A 16,775-nucleotide genomic window follows, 5' to 3' on the forward strand; every position below is an offset into this window, starting at 1 on the left:
TTGTTCAAACTCATAAAATGGGGACCTGTTGCGAGTTTGTTGTCCAACACAAATAGGTCTACGTGGGAGAGAGGGTAAGTAAAAAGTTAATCCGCGAGTAAAACTCCTGAAACTTATACGGTTAGGGGGAGGTAAAGCACAAATAAAATCGATCTTTGAGATAAAAAGAAAATCTTTGTGATAAAAAGAAATTCGTAAAAATAAATAAATTAAACAACTTTATTAACTTCATGTAAGTACCTTGTATTGCACAGTTTGCTCGTTTTAATAATGGATGAAATAGATGGAAAGTCGGAAGATCCAGGCATTCGTAAGTAGTTGAGCTTTTTGTGTAAGTAAACATTTTAAAAAGCAAGTAAAAATTCAAGAAAAAAAAGGACGATTAGGGTTCGCTAAGTTAGTCAGCGCGGAAATGTCTGTGCGTGTTAACCATAGTAGGATGGATAGAGAATGTTTCAGTTTTTAAGGATATAGATTTTTTTTTGTGCTGTCCCAAGTGAAGGAAATTGGAAAATTCGGGGGATCGAAATCAACAAAAAATATTGACATGCTCCCAAGTTTTTTCATTCAATCAATTCTACATAATTAGCTGGAAAAAGACCATAGGTCCCGTCCGGACCAACTCCTTGCCACCAACCTACAACACAAGAAAAATTAATTAATTGGAGAAACGTTTAAATGAAATCCAGTGTAGATGCTTACCTTCATCAATTTGATCAATATTGGTTATAATATCTCCAGGGTCAAAAGATATTTCTCCAGGCTCACCTATCAGTTATAAATATTAAACCATTATACATTCCTAAAGAGCACGTACTTTACAATGATATTACCTGCTTGATAATCGTAAAGGGCCCGGGCTCTTATACCGAAACCATTGACTTCATTATCAATGAAATTATCTGCCTGAACTTGTTTCACAATCTCTTGAGGAGGCGATTCCCATTCTTGTTCTTCTTCGTCATTAACATCTTCGTAATCTTGATTGGCATCGTCAAGCATAGCTGCAATAGGTGAAATAGGGGCCGTTTCGAGCTGCTCAGTGGGCGGAGGTGATGAGGGTAATTCAGGGGGAGCATCGGCAAATTCGGGTGCTGGTGGGACAATAACGGCTGGTGTAGGCGTTTCAAAGATCCATTCGTTCTTTATTGGTGGCGGTGGTGACGATATGGAAGAAGAATGGCCATTAGAGGAATTATTAGCATAAAAGTTAGTTTGAATCGAAGTTTGGCGGACAACATTAGGGGTAGGAGAGGCGGGTGATGGGGAAACAGGAGACGGAGATACAGAATTAGGGGATGGTGGCCATTTAGCACCAACTTTGTTCGGAGCACTCGGGGTTGGGCTTGGGGATGACACATTGGAACTGCTGCTTCTTCTTGATATTGAAAGCTGACCAGCAGAAGTATTTTGTTCAAAGATAGCTTTTGCGTCAATGCTGCGCTGTTTAATCAGAGACTGAGCCTCGTTATTTCTCTGTCGGCGTAGAATTTCACTACGCATTCGTCTTTCTTCATCATCTTTATCGTCATCTTGTTTCTGTTTGGCCCATTTAGCTTTTTCAGCCTCCTCTGAGGAAATACTGGCTTTTTCTTCCGCCTGTCGTAGCTCGGAAATGCTTCGCATTCGAGCTAACACCTGATTCTCTCGAGCACGACTACCTTCCATCTGGATTGCAGAAATATTTCAATTAAATTTGCCTCCGAGTATGTTAAAAAAAAGCCTCTTGTGTATGACATACTTCTCTTTTCTTTAATTCTTCTTCACGACGCTTAGACTCTTCCTCTTTTCGTCGCTGTTCCTCCAATTGGCGCTTTTTTTCTTCTTCTTCTTCCTGTGCCCAAAAGCTATCACGAGCTTTTGCATCTATCTCTTGTGTGGGATTTACTCTTTTGTAAATAGTTCCCTGAATATTTGTAATGAAAAAATGTCATTCATCAACTAAAAAAATATTTAATTATAATCTTGACATACCACAGGGCCAGTTGGTTCATCCTCTCTGGAATCCAAACGACTAAAATTATAAATCGACCCTGTAGATTTGGCCACTTTGTCTACGATTGCTTCTTCATCAACCTCGTCTTCAGTTCGCGCATTTACCGTGATGTGAATTCCTTTAAAGAACTTTTGAATGGGTCCTAAATGATTGGTGCAAGTTCCTTTACGGATACCAGGAGCACTCTCACCTTGCTAAAAAATACAAAAAAAAATTACCGAGATAGTTACACAATGGCAAGATGGAGTTATAGTGAAAAGACAAGTAAACAAGAAATACCCAGTTGATGAGGACATATTTGGGAAGACTTGTTTTGGGGTCTTTCACCCTGCAGAATGCATACATTATTTTACAGCTGTTCAAGTCTTCTGCCAGTTCTGTGATACCACCATCTAAATAAATTATTATAATTATAAATATGCTAATTAAAGTTCCAATAGGATTCAAACATGTTAATTTTATGCATAGAAAAATAATAAATGGTGATCATAACTGCACATTACCTCCTTTTCCAACAAGTTTCAGGTCATAAGACTGTCCTTCGTAGGTAAATAATGCCCAATCTGTTGGATTCTTATCGTCAACAACTTCTTTCCAGGCTTTAAGCATTTCATCCTGATACTTGACTAGGTTAAGTGCCATTTCCAAGCAGATTTATTTGTTGTGTTTCACTTAGAACAACACTGAAATGTACAAAAAAATCAAAACAATAAGTTATAAAACTCCATTTTTACAACTCTAATAAGAAAAAATGTTGTGAAATTAAAATTCTACGAGGAATAATATTTTGGTAGCCGCTCAAGCTGCTAACTTACAAAGGAATTTTTCACTCGATTAAAGAAGAAAGAGCCGGCCTTAATGCATCACCATAAAACCTCGAACTAATCTCAATATCGTGACGATAGCATAATGACGTGTTCTGAACGAGATAACAGAAATATTCCACTCACATTTTCCTCAAAGACGTCAAATCCAGCAGAAACGTAGTGGCTTCCCAACGAAATATAACTATCACAAATTGTTGGCTAATTGTCACCTGCTGAAGAAATCACAGCAACCTTCCTTCTCCTTTGTAATTGCTTTGACGTTTATGCGAGTGGATTTTCAGAGGAGACGGGGAACGAACTCTCTTCTCATCTGGCTTAGTGGCCTGACGGACTGTGACTGGGGCGGGCAAAGCGGCCGGAGCGGGGCATTTTCAGTTTCAGAATTCATGGAAATAATCTGTCATGCGAAAAAGAAGCTGGAAATTCTAGTTGCACAACACAGCAGCGCGCGCGCATCTATTCAACAATCAAGTTCACTTATTCCTTAGAGCATTAAAGGAGAAAGACGAACGGAATTTTGGGGGTTTATTCTAAAAGCTTTTTCAAAAAATTTGCACCGCTTCATCAAATTCATCTCTCAGCAAAATATCTCACGCTATTCCAACAGGATAAGTGAAGCGTAGTAAGGCTTTATTCACTGCATTATATTATCAAGTTCTTGAACGAAGAAATATTTAAGATTTTAATAAACTACGTAAAATTTAAAAAAGAGTTGACCGACAATATTTCACAGTTATGTGACAATGCAGATATTAAGTATATACGTTTTCCGAATACTAGCTTCGCTTATCTTCATGGTATATCGCTCGAGGGACATTATTCCTGTCACTATACTCACAATGAATGGGAGAACACTGTTGGAATAATTGTTTGAACACGACTCACCCTAGGGGAAGATAACAAATAAAACATTCTTCTTTCAAATGTGATAAAGTGGCCACCAGTCGCCACCATCCTTTTAAAATGATTTGATATGATTTACATGCTTCTCAGTAGATTTTCTGGAAAATGGCGATGTTAACGTGAGATATTAGCAATTTCTCAGTTTCCATCACAACAAGATTAGTGTCTAGAAATTAATTGTAGGTAAATAATGAGGTACCATTAAGCTAATTGCTCTAGAGAGAAATGAGAAGTTCGGTAACAAAAAAATCAAAATGGTTTCTTTGCAAGGAGAGGTCGATTCCGACGCCATATTTTCCTTATCTTGCTGTGAACGTCGTCCTTAGCAACTTTACACAAATCCTTGTTTGCTTAAAAAGTTAGACATTTCTAGAAAAAAAGATACTCGCCTTCTCCCAAGCAATCAATACAACTCAGTGTGGTCGGATAAGGACCGAGAAGAGCTGGCCTTATTTTGCTTCATCACCCTCAACTTTTGATCTTGGGTTTGCAAAATCGATGGCGTGCGGCAAGTTCATACAATACCAATCGTTTGGAGGAGAGTGTGTCCCCAATACTATCCATTCTACATACATTGAGTCTAAACCATACATGAATGATACAGCATCGATTGAGAGATCGACGAGAGCAAAGGACAATACATTCAGTCAATATAATCGAAACGCATGGTTTCTATGGATCGATGTCTATTGGATCAAAGGGAAATGACGATTTTAGATAATGCTTCCGTCCGCTTCCGTCTGAGCAGAGCATGTGAAATTTGATCATCCAGTTGATGAAACTACGAGAAAGAGACACTCGCGACAGAGAATTCCAATAATCAATATGATGAAGAAATATAATATAGTTACTGACTGTATATCAGCGATCAGTTGCAAACGCACATGAGCGCACTGATGACCAATAAGGCAATAACATATCGAATTATCAAGGGATTCCCCTAAAAAAACAAGTGTAATTACGACTGCTATATGTTCTGGAGCGTTAATAGGATATCTTAATCTTAATTAAACGACAAACGACAAAGTGCAATTTGCTTGTGAGGAAATTTGGTACCATGGCAAATCTTTTTTTTTAAATAAACGAGCGTAGCATAACTGACCTTTGGGTTTCTTATGATTTAAAATAGTATTAAAAAGAATAGCCTCACGCTCGATTGTTGATGGGTCTTTCACTCTTTTTCTTTAATTTAGCTCACGCAGCCGCACTGTAGTATTCAGACACACCACAAGAAGCGCTGTATGACTGTACTCTTAGGAATTGTGCAGTGTTAGGGCCTTTAATTGTATCTCAGTGAAAGTCATGGCCTACTATAGTCACGGCCCATCATCGTACGCTTCTGTGTGGGACCAATTTTGGGTTCCCTGCCCCTTTCCTGTTGCCATAGTACATAGCCAGAGGGTCGTAAGTATCGGTTTTTGTTCCACGTTTCCGCAGATTCTGTGTCTGGCTTGCATAGTGCTATGGTCAGAGTCGGTCGAAAGCAAGCGATTGACAGTCTAGTGGGTATAGCGGTGGATTCCCACGAGAGAAGTGTTAGGTTCAAATCTATGCAAGTCATAATCAATTTTCATAATTTTTCCTTGTTTTTTCTATATTTTTAAAGCAAATTAGATGGAATGCCTAGATTGTGTAAAAAATGCGAGTTTTTTCACATTATTTTCAACAAAATCTGAATTTGCTTTTTTTTCTTGTCCTTGCCAGAGAAAACAAATTCAGATTCTTTGGCAAGGACTTAGAAAAAAAAGCAAATTCAGATTTTGTTGAAAATAATGTGAAAAAACTCGCATTTTTTACACAATCTAGGCATTCCATCTAATTTGCTTTAAAAATATAGAAAAAACAAGGAAAAATTATGAAAATTGATTATGACTTGCATAGATTTGAACCTAACACTTCTCTCGTGGGAATCCACCGCTATACCCACTAGACTGTCAATCGCTTGCTTTCGACCGACTCTGACCATAGCACTATGCAAGCCAGACACAGAATCTGCGGAAACGTGGAACAAAAACCGATACTTACGACCCTCTGGCTATGTACTATGGCAACAGGAAAGGGGCAGGGAACCCAAAATTGGTCCCACACAGAAGCGTACGATGATGGGCCGTGACTATAGTAGGCCATGGTGAAAGTAGAGGCGGAATTTGGAGTAAGTTAACCGGCCTCATTTTCTAAATTTGTGAAACACATTTCTTGAATGTTTTTTTTTCTTTCAACGTGTGTCACTGTCACGGTGTGTTACCTAGTTATTAACTTTACTCGGTATATATATAACAAAAGCTAGAATTCAAGAAGTCCAACACAATCAGCAATTTGTTTCGATTATCCTATTAACCTTATTAATAATACGTCGATGTTTTAGAAATGAAGCCAGTAGAAATTCTCGCTAACTTACATCCAGCTTTTACCTTGTAAAGGTTGTCAGGGGTTGTCAGACCCAGCAAACGTGACAGTCTCATTGTTGTTTGACCAACAAAACAAAAAGATTTCTAATGTGAGTTTTCAGTAATCAATGTTATTTTTTATTTGATTTTGAAAACATTTCTTTCTTCTTACAGATGGATGGTCACAATAATCAGCAACCACCGTTTCCATTGTATTATGGATACCAATATGCTCAGCCTCAGCCCAACAATTTCCCTCATGCAATGCAATATAGTTTTCCTCCTCCCCCATTCCATGAAATGAATTTTCCACCCCCTATACCTTATGGGATATACCCACCACCACCACCACAACCATTTGCAATCGGCCCACATGCACAACAAACAAGTTACCCACCAGCAATTTCCCATTCTTATGTGCCAAACTATTCTCCATTGAATCAGTATCCCCAGGCTGCCCCGTATCTCTCAGCCCAGCAACGTCCATCAGCTTGTAGTTCTATGCCCACAAGTAACACTCATCCACAAACTAATAAAGTTTCAGGATCATATTCAAGTCATAAATTCACATCAAAAAGACCTTTACCAATTAAATCAAGCCAAAAGCCTCACTCCAGTTCTTCATCTTCTACAAGAACAGATTATAAGAAGTCACATCAACATTCTGCTCATGAGGATGAACCAATCACCCCACTGGATGAATATTCTAGCCTAACTCCTGAAGAAATTATTGAAAATGAGAAAAAAACATGGACTCGTTGTGCGCCTGCAGATCTGTACTATGCTCGGGATCTGGACAATCCCAAATTGATGCGTGGCACCGACAAATTGAAAGCTACTATTGATCAATTTCGCATTAAGCTGCTGGACCGTGGCGACAAAGCTCGTATAATGCAGCCCAAATTTGATTACCCTCCCCGTAAAACAAGGAGACACAGTACGCAGTGTGGCGGTTCATGCAAGGATAAATCCAAAAAGACTTGCGAGTCCGATTCAAGTACTTCTGATTCGTCTTCAGAGGAGGAGGACGAAGTTGATCTAGTTCTTCAAGAACTGGAACGAAAGAAACAGCATCCGTCAAGACTTCACCCTGAACTGTGGTTCAATGATCCAGGAGAAATGAATGACGGTCCTTTGTGCCGCTGCAGGTAAAGAAATCAGTTCCATTTTAATTATATTTGTTTTCATAATAAAGTAAAAATCTTGTTTCTTTGTAGTTTCAAAGCACGTCGGACTGGTATTCGGCATGGTATCTACGCAGGAGAAAAATCGTCTATGATATGTGACCGGAATTCTAACAACGGGGACATTTTGCATCACTACCGAGTGACCATTTCCCCGCCGACAAATTTTCTCTTAAAGAGACCGACCGTTATTCATCATGATGGACACGAGTTCATTTTTGAAGGTTTCTCGCTTTTGTCTCACTACCCACTAGATAAAGTGCCTACCTGCAAAGTCATTCGATTCAACATTGAATATACGTAAGTGTCCCATATTTTTCATTTCGATCCAACAGACATCATGGGAATATTTCATTTTCGCTATAGAATCGTCTACATTGAAGAAAAAGTTCCCGATAACTTTACAATTCAAGAACTTGAATTGTTTAGTCACTATCTATTCCACGATTTACTTGAGTTGGTCGACTTTAACCTCCATGCAGCTGGAGATACGAACGGTTGTCCGCAATTTCATATCCTACCGCGTTTTGTGAGAGACTTACCTGACCACGGCAAAGAGATGCTGTCAATGAACCAAGTGCTCCAGTATCTGATCCAACAGAACGTTCCAGTGATCGACGAAACAGAATTGGGTTATCAACTTAAACTACCCCAGGTACGGTTTTGGATTGCCCTAGTTTTGTGTGTCCACATGTTTACATTGGTTGATTATAAATGTTCTAACTTTTTCCTATTTTTTACGGTTTCTAGCATGATTGGCAGAATATGGCTGATTTTACAAAAGGAATGATTGTCATGAAGCCAGGTTCCAAACCTTGTTCCCTCAGGGTTGACCAGCTTGATCGCGACCAACTTCGGATGGATGTCATCAGCTACCCGGAGATCGTCCATTTTGGCATAAGGCCACCTCAACTCAGCTACGCAGGCAATCCCGAGTATCAAAAAGCTTGGCGAGACTACGTTAAATTTCGCCACCTGCTAGCCAATATGCCGAAACCGTCATTTGAAGACAAGCGCAAATTAGAGGCAAAGGAGAACAGACTCCAGGAAATGCGACTCCAGAATAATATGAAGCGCGATGTAACGGTCGCTATTTCTAGTGAAGGATTTTACCGAACCGGAATTATGTGTGATGTCGTCCAGCACGGGTAGAAAAAATTCTCCACTTACTTTTTAACTCTTTATTTATATGTATTTTTATTTTTTATCTATTCCTTTAGAATGTTACTCCCAGTGCTGATTACACACTTACGCTTCCACAAGTCACTCGATGTTCTGGAAGACAGGATCAAGTATCGTTTCAAGAATCGATATTTGCTTCAATTGGCTCTTACCCATCCTTCGTATCGTGAAAATTTTGGAACTAACCCGGATCATGCCCGCAACTCTTTAACAAATTGTGGAATACGTCAGCCGGAATATGGTGATAGACGCATTCACTACATGAACACACGAAAACGTGGAATCAACACATTAATCAACATCATGTCCCGGTATGAGATGTTTACAGTTTTTTATGCTTTTAATTCATCTCTGTAATTAAATTTTATTATGTAACAGCCTTGGCAAGAAGCAGGAGACAGAATCTAGTATCACTCACAATGAGCGACTGGAATTTTTGGGTGATGCTGTAGTTGAATTTTTGGCTTCCATCCATCTGTATCACATGTTTCCTGATTTGGAGGAGGGTGGTTTGGCAACCTACCGTGCTGCAATTGTCCAGAATCAACATCTTGCCCAATTAGCCAAAAACCTTCAACTTGACCAGTTTATGTTATACGCTCATGGATCGGATCTGTGCCACGACTTGGAATTGCGACATGCGGTATGCAAATCACGCAGTGGAATTTACTTACTGAATATTTTTGTAGAGATCGAAGACACATGGTGTCTTTTATTTTTTTTTTCCTCATCTCTCCCTTTTTCTGGTTTTTATTTTCTCACATCGGCATACTAATTAGTGTCTTTATTTCTTGATTGAACAGATGGCCAACTGTTTCGAAGCACTGATGGGAGCACTCTTCTTGGATGGTGGAATAAATGTGGCTGATAGGGTTTTTTCCAACACACTCTTTATGAACGAAAAAGACCTTTTGGACGTGTGGGTCAATTATCCATCCCATCCATTGCAAGAACAAGAATTGGGCGGTGACCGTAAATGGATCGCATCTTTTCCTCTTTTGCAAAAGATGGTTGAATTTGAAGAGTCGATTGGAATCAAGTTTACCCATATTCGACTTCTTGCCCGAGCTTTCACTGACCGCAGCATTGGTTTCAATAATTTAACTTTGGGATCTAATCAGCGTTTGGAGTTTCTTGGTGACACAGTTCTTCAGCTGATAGCATCCGAGTATCTCTACAAATTCTTTCCGGAGCATCACGAGGGGCATTTGTCTTTGCTGCGAAGTTCCCTCGTCAACAACCGGACCCAGGCAGTAGTGTGTGATGATTTAGGAATGACCAATTACGCCCTTTATTCGAGCCCTAAAGCGGAATTGAAGACAAAAGACAGAGCTGATCTGCTAGAAGCCTTTTTAGGTGCACTGTACGTCGATAAAGGATTGGAAGACTGTCAAACATTTTGCCAGGTGTGTTTCTTTCCTCGCCTGCAAGACTTTATCCTTCATCAAGACTGGAATGATCCCAAATCCAAGCTTCAACAATGCTGCCTTACGTTGCGTACAATGGATGGTGGAGAACCGGATATCCCCGTGTATAAAGTGATCGAGTGCAAAGGCCCAACCAATACGCGCGTTTATTCTGTTGCTGTTTATTTTCGTGGGATTCGTTTAGCCAGTGCTTCTGGGCATAGCATTCAACAAGCTGAAATGAACGCAGCTAAAGAGGCCTTAGAAAAGTCTAAAGATCTCTTTCCGCAATTGAATCACCAGAAGAAAGTGATTGCCAACACTAGTGTTACTATGCCCAATCGAAAAACAGGCTCTGGGTATCCTCATGTTGAAGGGAACGGAGCAAGTAAATTTGAAGAGAAAGAAGTTGGTGCATCGACTTCAAGTGATACTTATCATCCCGATTGGTATCTACGTAGATCGAGTTCCAGCAAACGAGATACAATGCAGTAAGTCTAATATTGTTTAGTATTTTAAAATTGTTTGCGTTATCGATGAAAACAACTGAGCCGAATCGGCCAATGTTTTGTATCTATTGTTCTAATAGTAAATATTTATTCCCGTAGTTCCAAAGATTCAAGGAGTCGAAGCAATCGAAGGAGCCGAAGCAGCAGTTCAAGAAGCCGTAGTCGCAGTTCAAGAAGAACCCGAAGTCGCAGTCCTAGGAGAACTCGAAGCCGCAGTCCTGTGAGAAGTCGTAGTCACAGTTCAAGGAGAAATGGAAATTACAGTCCAAGAAGAAATGGAAGTTACAGTCCAAGGAGAAGTTACAGTCCAAGTAGGAGCCGAAGCAACAGCACAAGCAGTAGTGCCAGCAACACAAGTAATAGAAGCGGCAGTTTTGTTGCTACTGTGCCTGAAAACACTGTTACTAACATCTGCTCCAGTATTCAAACTGGTGGGAGATCTAATGATTTAGAAATTGTCCGGAAAATTCGCGCTCGGAAGAGCAGTGGAGAACTGAGTTCTTCTGGACAAAGTGATATCGAGGATAAAACTTTGTAATGGTAATCTCGAAGATATCTCACCCATTTAAGTCAATTCTAACCAAGCTTAAAATTAATGTTTCGTTTAAAGTGTTTGTGTTTTGGTGTCAAAACTTCTTGTTTCTGCAAATTTGACAATTAAGAACCCAGCTGGATCTAATGATTGCACTGTTCAGATTAATACACTTAAATACCATACCTAGTATGTTCGTTCAACACGCGCATAAATGTATTGGAAATATAGGGATTAACCAGCCTTAATAAATCGGGATAACTATGAAATGTCATTTTTTAGCTCTTGAGCTGGACTTGGAGAATCCGGTATCCTATAACGAGGAAAGGCAAGTATTAGTAATTCCTTCATTTGTGAAACGTATTTAAAACGAACTTCTCTATGTCTGTGAACACAGATTCGGGTCTCTTTAATAGCATAGCCGAAAGTAGAATTGATATGTGCTCCGGCGAGGGAGCTGCGATCAATCCTTGTTCTTCTTCGCTATAATGGGTTATCAGGATTTGGTGCAGTTGTTGATAGCTAGCGACTATTAAATTCTTAACAGGTCTGTGACACGAGGAAAGAAAGGCACGAGGTTTGACGTGTGACGAACAAGGAAAATTTTATCGAAATTCATACCTGAACAAGATAAATTCGGTTTCTCTATTGGCCAAGTAAAGTTGCAAGCTTCGTTGAACGACGGGCAAACGAGTCCGGAGATACTTTTGCGATTCGCTAGAGTAATTTTGCACAACATCAGGTTGCGCAAATGATTGTTTCGTTAGCCCAGACAAGTCGGCAGCATTATTTTTCAAATAAGCCGTCATCTGTTGAAAATATTTACAAAATTTAGAAATAGGAAAAGAAGAAAGGAGATGAATTTCTATTACTTTCGCAAGGTAAACACGAATAGGTCCGATCAAAAAGTCGCCGCAATAATCGATAAAAGCTTCACATGTCGACTTGAGTTGGCGGTCGGCCAAGCGCCTAGAATCTGCGAATTAATGTCCGATAATGTTATCAATGGCGAACGCATTAGAGGTACATTAACTATGATACCCTTCAAATGTTCCCTGACTTGCGGGGCTCCTTCAAGAAGAAACTCAAGCAACGCATTGCTAGCTGAGAGCGAAAATAGTCGGCCTTTCTTCTGGAACAATCCCAACGCTAAAGGCAACAAACACAGCTGTGCTAATTCATGGCTGTTCTAATTCTTTTTCGCAAAGTAAAAATATCTTACCGGCAGTTTTCACAGAACTGAAATCCAGACTCATTTCTTTGACGGCAAAGTCGACTTGAAAAGGAGCGATCTGACAATCAACAAGAGAATGATCAATCATGACCAGCGCTTTTAAATAAGGAAATATGACAGGGTTATCACCTGCTCACGAAGGATAAGGAGATGTTTGATGTGGAACAAATGGGCGTCTAGGGTGGTTTTGTTTGTCATAATCTGGGACGCAGCATTTGCCAAGGCCGCACAAGCCGCCGCTAAAACTTCCTTTTAGCATGCACAGGAAACGTAACAATAAATCCAGATCTCAATTACTTAAATTGTTTTTTAAACTTTACCTGGGAAAGACCTTGGAATGTCGAACGATCGACAGAGCGGTAAAGTTTAGATAGGCACAACAAGGCTCTCCTCAAAGGGGGATACCACATGCCGTGCAAATCGGCCGGCGAATCTGAAAAGAATAAAAAGAGTAAATCATAATGAGAATTTATATCTGTAAAACTAGGAATAAAAGCAATTGATCTTGAGGTGTCGATGAGATCATAAAGGCGTGAGCATTTGAGCAAGGTGAAACCACAATCGAAAAGGGAAAAGGAAAACACGAAACCCGAGAGTCTAGACTCGGAGTCGCAAAAATCGGCCAAGGCCAGCTATGGGGGTGGTGGGCTGAATCATCGGCATCGTTTCGCGGATACAAAGCCCAGAGGGGTGAGGCAAAAATAAATCACAATAATCATCTGGTACGCGTCATTGGGGTTACTACGTGTTTGGGAATAAATTTGTCGTGTAGCATTACTTCCAGTGTGGGAACGAACTGTATCCTGGGACGAGATAGACGAGACGGAAACGGAGCGCCCGAGACTTTGCGAAGCCTGATTTTGCAGTCCTTCCGCGATACTCTATATAAAGCCGAAAACGGCAATGTCAATGGGAAAATAACGATATCAGAATTGAATTCGAGGCTACACATGATATCTAGTATATGCATTACCTCCATCATTTCCAATTTCTCCGGGTACGCCAAATCTCCGGAAACGGGCTTGTATCCGATGATATCATTTTGAACGTAGATGTGGGCCCGATAAACCAACCTCTCTTGCACATCAGAAAGGAGTTGCAAAACGGTGCGGTGAAATGCAGCGAGTTGTTCGGCTAGAACAGTTGAAAGAAAGAAAAAATAAATGAATGAAAAACCGGTTTAGTGCCATAAGGGTTCCATGACATCATTTACGGTTGTTGTTGATGTGTTCGTCAATCATTTCCACGCGAAGAATAAAACAAAGCTCAGCCAAAGTTTCCAAGTGATTAGAATGAATAATGTGCGGGCGGAGGAGGTCGTACAACAGTGCACACAGCTGGTCCATATAATCACTAGAGAATGAGTGAAAATCAATTAATAAAACGAAAAGGAAACGTTCACGCTTCAATCAACTCGTAGCGGAACGGCGCTTACTCAAGTAATGGGGATTGTAGGCCGAAAAACTGGTGATAAAGTTGCCATTCGTCATGGCATATACGCAAGAGAAACGTGCATGAACAGCGGGTTAGGGCGCAGTGGTCCCGCAGGTAGTTGGTTGAAAGGTCCGTTAGAGAGGCCACCACGCTGGGTCGCAACAACAACAGGCGCTGGTTGAAGTACGCCGCATGACAATCACTTAACAATTGCTCGTATCTTTATCAAATAAAGAAGAAAGAAAATGGATGCTCCAGAATGCCCGTTCTCAAGTTTCTGGAATGAAATGTGTATGCGAAACCTACTCAGGTCCTTTTTCATGGCGCTGTTCAATATCGGTCATAAGCTGTTTCATCTTATCGGCATGTAGTCGGAATTTACCGTACAACAAAGTAAATGCGTAACTTTCACCTGCATTCGAGAAAGACGAGCAAGTCAGGAACGGTTAAGGGGGTCAGCTTGGTACTTTATACCTGTTGTTGGAGTACTGCCGTCCGACTTTTTAGCTTGTTGCACACACTGCTCCAGGGCTTGCAGAACCCAACCTCGTACAGATGACAAAGCAGTGTTGAGGCAAACCCTGTATTTGGTTACGTAAGTCGACGATTCCCTGTATTGAGGCTGTAGAAAACGTGATTGAGTGTAAATGGCGAAGAAATGACAACGCGATCGGATGTTGCTTACGTGAGATTGCATGTAGTCGATGCATTTATCAAGCCGATCCAAAATGTTGCGAAAAAGGTCACCATGAACGGACAGAGTAGGTGAGCTAAGTTGGGATTGTATTTTTTCATACTCAAGGAAGTATGAAACTTTATTCTCCAAATCGTCAGCCAGGTTTGACAGCTTGGTCTGGTCTATTAGCATTTGCTCACATGCTTCATGCAAGGAGGTGGTTTTATTGGAGACAAAGCCATACTGACTGTTGAGTTTGGACAGTTTGTCTAGTGTTCCTGTCACTTGACTCAATAATTCTTGACAATCTCCTTGATGTTTTTCCAACTGTGCTAAGTAGGCTCGATACTCTGCATCTTCCTCCTGCAGCATTTCCCACTCCAGTTCAGAGTACCATTGATAAAACTGAAATTAAAACTAACATTAACCACAGAACTTAGCTATGTCATAACTTTTTCAACTAATAACCTGTTGTGATGAATCAATTGTCTTTTCACCGCTCTTCAAAGAGGCAAAGCTATCCAGAATCGTAGTGTCACTATGTTTCTTATCTTTAACATATAGAGGGGTAGGGGCTTTCGTCTCTGTTGTTTCCTGTGTTATGATACATTGGTGACGTGAAATACGTTGAATAAAACGGCATGGGGAAATTGTAAAAGACTTACATCTTGGGCGGTTAGCTTATGATCGCACAAGGCCGCCAATTCAATAATCGTTTTCTGCTGCTCTTCTGTAAGTGGTGCTAAGGGATTTTCCAAATTGTCCCATTCTGCCAGATTTTCCCAAACTTCGCGTTCTTCCGTCTCCATTGTGATTCGTGAAGTTTATTTTTTGTTCTCGTGTCAAAATTTTTGCAGACGTCAACAAGAGCCGGTAGGGTGCGTTCGTAAACGTCATGGGCGCAGAGACATGCCGGTGTTGAAAATGTTATGGGCTCTCGTCGTCTACTCGTCTTGTGGAGTCGGAAATTGCGTTTCTGGTTACGCGTAATAGAATCCGTCTCATTTCTCTTTCTTCATTCCTTGTCTTACTGCATTGCATTGAAACAAAAATCAATAATAAGATGCGTCGAAAGGACGAAAACATCCGCTTTGTTCGCACGCCAAGGCGCTTGTGCCGGACGCCAGATCATCTTTTTTGTTTACTACATTTTTTTATTGCCGTGTACATCGTTAACAAGATTTTAAAATAAAAAAAAATTGTCAATTTGTCGTCCCCGGAAGCTCTCCCGTAAAATTATCAGAGCGAGGAATGGTTGTCCGCGAAACCGAATTCAATGACACCTAAATTAAAAGTAAGTATCCATTTTTAGACGGTCACGGCAAGCGCTTTTTCATCTTTGCAGCAGTTTCTATTTTTTATTATTTATTTATTTTCAATGGAGGGAGAAAAAAAAAGGGAAGAAGATTTCCCCTTGGAAGTTTCGCTTCCTGTCTTCAATCTATTCATAGATTTTTCGATTCCGGTAACATCCGTTGAGCTCCGGGAGTATGTACAGGGACGAACAGTTTGAATACAATCTCCTTTGCCTTGGGTACCGAAAACCGACTCTTTTATCTCTCATCATCGGCGGACGTGAGAGAATCCAGTGGAAGTTGTGAGCGACGAGTAGCGCGTGTTACGACATCCGAACCGCAACCGCCGAGTCGCGTGAAGAAATGACTGGTTTCAAATCATTTGTGATATACAACACACCTCCAAAGCTCATCACGCCAAGGCTCTTGATTGATGATTGCACCATAATATCGAGGACGTTATTCGAATCTGTGAAAAACAAAAGAGAATTCTCGAGCGAAAAGAAATGAAAGGCAGCAAACGACTTTGTTGTTTTCAACCTTTTATGTAATGTTTTCGCACATGGAAGGCACCCGACACGCGGCCGTATACACAAGTAGAATATATCCAACAAAATTCCAACAGAGTTTTTATGCAAGAAATATAAGGGGAGAGGTGGGGGCAGATAAAGAGAGAGAGACTAATAATCAATCAAAGAGGAGAGAACGCAAAACAAAAATGTTTGAGGAGCCGAGATGATTGTAATAAGAATCGTATAGCGGTGAAATTCTCTAACGATACAAGTGGTAGGAGAGTAGTAGTAGCTAGGAGGCAAGAATCCATTGAAAAAGAAGTTCCTAGTGTTGCTGTTGTGTGTATGTGCGGGCGCGAAAGAGAAAAAAGGGAACGAACGAACGAAAAAGAATCCAACAAGGCCAATTTGATGAATGGCCGTCCCAATTTCTTTTGATCAAACTCCCTCACCCCCTTTTCACTCAACTCGTCACATTCTTCTTCTCTCCTTCTTCTTCAAAGTTGGCATTCATCACAAACCGGAAATGGCTACACATCTCGCCAATGAGGAAACAACAGAAAAAAAAATGAGAAACAATTTTTCCATTGACAAGACAAGGTCGAAAAAAGAAAGAAAAAAAACAATTCAATAATCAACCAATTGTTGTGTCCGATACGGATGACTTGTAAATGGCAGGCAAGGGAGGCCCTCTGTGA

General features: G+C 40.5%; 3 protein-coding genes across 5 annotated transcripts; 1 reads left to right on the forward strand and 2 right to left on the reverse strand.

Moving 5' to 3' along the window:
- Positions 1 to 227: 227 nt before the first annotated feature.
- Positions 228 to 3,173, reverse strand: LOC124341020 (drebrin-like protein B). 2 transcript variants are annotated; one of them, XM_046793902.1, is made up of 8 exons: positions 2,947 to 3,173; positions 2,500 to 2,679; positions 2,276 to 2,388; positions 1,975 to 2,190; positions 1,742 to 1,906; positions 834 to 1,668; positions 703 to 768; positions 228 to 637 (listed from the first exon to the last, which is right to left on the reverse strand). In XM_046793902.1, exons 2-8 carry the CDS (start codon positions 2,636 to 2,638, stop codon positions 564 to 566), a joined length of 1,608 nt encoding a protein of 535 aa, XP_046649858.1. In that variant the 5' UTR covers positions 2,639 to 2,679; positions 2,947 to 3,173; the 3' UTR covers positions 228 to 563. The 2 variants fall into 2 exon arrangements, with proteins under 2 accessions (XP_046649858.1, XP_046649860.1); XM_046793904.1 differs by having other exon boundaries at positions 2,812 to 2,953.
- Positions 3,174 to 5,942: 2,769 nt separating this feature from the next.
- On the forward strand, positions 5,943 to 11,111 carry LOC124340800 (ribonuclease 3-like). The gene is made up of 9 exons (XM_046793478.1): positions 5,943 to 6,223; positions 6,288 to 7,261; positions 7,331 to 7,597; positions 7,664 to 7,952; positions 8,048 to 8,445; positions 8,518 to 8,790; positions 8,858 to 9,122; positions 9,283 to 10,376; positions 10,494 to 11,111. The coding sequence occupies exons 2-9, from the start codon at positions 6,288 to 6,290 to the stop codon at positions 10,930 to 10,932; spliced, it is 3,999 nt and encodes a 1,332-aa protein (XP_046649434.1). The 5' UTR covers positions 5,943 to 6,223; the 3' UTR covers positions 10,933 to 11,111.
- Positions 11,112 to 11,120: 9 nt separating this feature from the next.
- On the reverse strand, positions 11,121 to 15,192 carry LOC124340889 (conserved oligomeric Golgi complex subunit 3-like). 2 transcript variants are annotated; one of them, XM_046793659.1, is made up of 17 exons: positions 14,936 to 15,187; positions 14,739 to 14,864; positions 14,280 to 14,675; positions 14,069 to 14,216; positions 13,901 to 14,006; positions 13,596 to 13,814; positions 13,374 to 13,513; positions 13,134 to 13,294; positions 12,939 to 13,041; positions 12,481 to 12,593; positions 12,290 to 12,409; positions 12,149 to 12,218; positions 11,968 to 12,075; positions 11,799 to 11,902; positions 11,548 to 11,735; positions 11,302 to 11,475; positions 11,121 to 11,239 (listed from the first exon to the last, which is right to left on the reverse strand). In XM_046793659.1, the coding sequence occupies exons 1-17, from the start codon at positions 15,077 to 15,079 to the stop codon at positions 11,188 to 11,190; spliced, it is 2,472 nt and encodes an 823-aa protein (XP_046649615.1). In that variant the 5' UTR covers positions 15,080 to 15,187; the 3' UTR covers positions 11,121 to 11,187. The 2 variants fall into 2 exon arrangements, with proteins under 2 accessions (XP_046649615.1, XP_046649616.1); XM_046793660.1 differs by lacking the exon at positions 11,968 to 12,075 and having other exon boundaries at positions 14,936 to 15,192.
- Between the last annotated feature and the right edge of the window lie 1,583 nt (positions 15,193 to 16,775).

The sequence above is a fragment of the Daphnia pulicaria genome, chromosome 5, assembly GCF_021234035.1.
Source record: "Daphnia pulicaria isolate SC F1-1A chromosome 5, SC_F0-13Bv2, whole genome shotgun sequence".
Taxonomy (NCBI): Eukaryota; Metazoa; Arthropoda; class Branchiopoda; order Diplostraca; family Daphniidae; genus Daphnia; species Daphnia pulicaria.

Excerpts from the sequence above, each read along its gene's own strand:
- LOC124341020 (XM_046793902.1), bottom strand. The coding sequence starts at position 2,638 with ATGGCACTTAACCTAGTCAAGTATCAGGATGAAATGCTTAAAGCCTGG. Across the intron at positions 2,389-2,499 it reads GAAACTTGTTGGAAAAGGAG|ATGGTGGTATCACAGAACTG; the intron begins GTAATGTGCAGT and ends TAATTTATTTAG. Across the intron at positions 1,669-1,741 it reads AAGAATTAAAGAAAAGAGAA|ATGGAAGGTAGTCGTGCTCG; the intron begins GTATGTCATACA and ends TCTGCAATCCAG.
- LOC124340889 (XM_046793659.1), bottom strand. The coding sequence starts at position 15,079 with ATGGAGACGGAAGAACGCGAAGTTTGGGAAAATCTGGCAGAATGGGAC. Across the intron at positions 13,815-13,900 it reads CGCCATGAAAAAGGACCTGA|ATACGAGCAATTGTTAAGTG; the intron begins GTAGGTTTCGCA and ends TATTTGATAAAG. Across the intron at positions 13,295-13,373 it reads CGAACACATCAACAACAACC|CCGAACAACTCGCTGCATTT; the intron begins GTAAATGATGTC and ends CAACTGTTCTAG.
- LOC124340800 (XM_046793478.1), top strand. The coding sequence starts at position 6,288 with ATGGATGGTCACAATAATCAGCAACCACCGTTTCCATTGTATTATGGA. Across the intron at positions 7,598-7,663 it reads CGATTCAACATTGAATATAC|AATCGTCTACATTGAAGAAA; the intron begins GTAAGTGTCCCA and ends TTTTCGCTATAG. Across the intron at positions 8,446-8,517 it reads TGTGATGTCGTCCAGCACGG|AATGTTACTCCCAGTGCTGA; the intron begins GTAGAAAAAATT and ends CTATTCCTTTAG.